Raw genomic sequence first — 2,526 nt, forward strand, 5'->3', positions numbered from 1 at the left:
TGGCCCAGGACTGGGCAGTGTTTCGTTCTGTTGTGCATAGGGTCGCTATGAGTTGGTATGGACTTGATGGCACCTAACAAGTAGGAACTGATTCACTTAACAACAACATGTTTCTCCTAGATATATTCCTATATTTTCCTAATGTTTTACCTTTAAATCTCAGTTTTGTGATAAAGTGCTAGAACATTATTAGTATTCTTCGGGTATTAGAATACATTTGACAAAGTTCTACATGAAACAACTAAGACTCCGAAAGATATTATTAACATTGTATAGGAAAGAGTACCTTACAGGAAGAAATTCATTGTTGTTTTTCCAACAGTTACTGCTGTGTGTTTCCTCCAAACCATTCTGCTCTCAACACTGAATCAAAATTGGGATACCACTGACATGGAAACACAAAGGAACAAACCAAATCTCCCCAAGTGTAAACACTCCCTTTAGAATACTAAAACTTCTGACACACAATTTCAGTTCATAAACATTTGTCTTAAGGCTTCTCTTAGTGAAGAAACCATGTGTGTCTTCAATGCCATAGCTAGACACCACTTAAGTTCTTTCATCAAGCCTGGGCAAGCTGAACAGACAAGCTAAATACACAGTATAATCAAAGCACCTTAATCTGAACATAAGAGACACTAAATAGGTGCTATGTAATTCTAACATTTGAAACCTCCTATACATCAAAGCAAGGAGCTCTGGTAGCCCAGTTACGAATCGGGCTGCGAACCTGAAGGTCAGCAGTTCAAAACCACCAGCTGTTCCACGGGAGAAAGATGAGGCTGTCTGCTTCTGTACAGATTTACAGTCTTAGAAATCCTATGGGACACTTCTACTGTATTTCATAGGGTCATTATCAGTCAGAATCAACTTGTCTGTACTGAGGAGTTTCGTAGTTTGATTTTGTACATCAAAAACCAAGTTTCAGTAAGTTCCAGGTTTAAATGACAACTTAGAAACAACAGTAAAGACACTTTATTCATTTACATTCAGTCTGAACTAGAAACTTACTAAATTTGCCTTTTCCTATAATATTCTCTTTCCTTCATTTCAAACTGAGCTGTTGACTAGTAAGCCTAGTAAATCAACACAAAACAAAGAATTTCTATGGAGGAAAACAAAGGGAATGACTTATTTTTTCCTCCCATCTTCCTCATGGAAAAATTTTCTATTTATTTGGCACACACACAAAAATTTCGGGACACACACCTTGAAGAAATACAAGAAACTAGCAATTACTCATTGTGTGGTAGTTGATGCCCACAGGACACCATTCTCCTGAATTACTCTCCAGTTACTCACAATCCAAAGTCTAAACTGAAGATACAATAACGCCTTACACTGGGGAATGTGCTGAATTTTCATGTAGCTCCGTTTCTGGGCACGGATATTTTCCCCCGAATTCTCTGGCACTATTAGTCACCTAACTACCTAGTTTTGAAAAATGTCTGCCAAAAGGATTCTCCTACGCACTTTTCAGAATCACTAGATGAACTGAAAATAACTCAAGAATCTCTCAGTATTGTATGTGTAACTAAAAACAGGGAGTAATTACTCTTTCAGCTCAGGAATAGACTATCCCAGGACCATCAAGAAAGAAGAGCATGAGTGGAGCATGAGATCCTATCTAGAAAAGTGGCAACAGCAGAGACGGTGGCAGAGGCAGTGGTATGGAAAGACAGAGCAGCTGTAGGCCCATGGACTGAGCAAAGCTGTGTGCCTGTAGGTAGGAGGCTGGCTTGCAGAATGTGCCATTTGGACATTTAAATGAATATGTGTTTTTTGTTTTGTATGTTTACATCAAATGTTTTTGCTTTATTCATTTGTGGTAAATATGATGTAAATGGGGAGCCACAAGGAGGAAGGAGGATAACTGTTTTGCAGAGAGGGGATTATATAATCACTGAGAAGAAACAAAGCAAGTAGCAGAAAGCACGTCTGGCCTTCCATTTACTTATCATTCATCCACCACCAACCTGGTGAGTAGAGGAGAGCATGCGTCTCTGCCGCAGTGTGCCCACCACCCAGCCCCGTCAGCAGCAGGGACTGCAATCTCACACTCCTGACATTCACTCCTGCCTGTCAACCTGGTGAGTGGTGGAGACTGTGCTCATATGCCACCTACCCCTGCTCACCAAGCAGAAGCAGCGTTCCCACCATGCCTACTGCCCTGTCCACTTGGTGAGTGCTACTACCTGTCCCATGCTGTTGTACCAATGACAATCCACCCTCAGTCACCCCACGCAACCAGTGAACAGGGACCTGTATTCATACTGACAGCTGCTATCTCACCCACCTGGAGACAGGTCCTGGGTACTTCGGGGCCACCAGACTAGAGGCCAGTGGGGCTGCCCAACCCATCCACCCTGATATATCAAAGCAGAGCAAAACAAAAAACCAGGACAAAGCAAACAAACCTACAATCAATCCATGAATAAGCTAACACTTCACTGCCTCAGAGACAGCAGACAGTATCAAATCATATAAAAAAGCAGAACAAGATGGCTCAAGCAAGTGACCAAAATA

At 41.6% G+C, this 2,526-nt stretch overlaps 1 protein-coding gene across 1 annotated transcript in view; it reads right to left on the reverse strand.

The window, feature by feature from the left end:
• The window catches only part of TULP3 (tubby like protein 3), a 37,268-nt gene extending 35,108 nt beyond the window's left edge, over positions 1-2,160 (reverse strand). The window contains exon 1 of the mRNA XM_006862771.1: positions 2,126-2,160. Coding sequence (XP_006862833.1) covers positions 2,126-2,160 — 35 coding nt within the window. The remainder of the gene's footprint in view (positions 1-2,125) is intronic.
• Positions 2,161-2,526: the final 366 nt, after the last annotated feature.

This window comes from Chrysochloris asiatica, unplaced genomic scaffold (assembly GCF_000296735.1).
Source record: "Chrysochloris asiatica unplaced genomic scaffold, ChrAsi1.0 scaffold00050, whole genome shotgun sequence".
In the NCBI taxonomy this organism is placed as follows: domain Eukaryota; kingdom Metazoa; phylum Chordata; class Mammalia; order Afrosoricida; family Chrysochloridae; genus Chrysochloris; species Chrysochloris asiatica.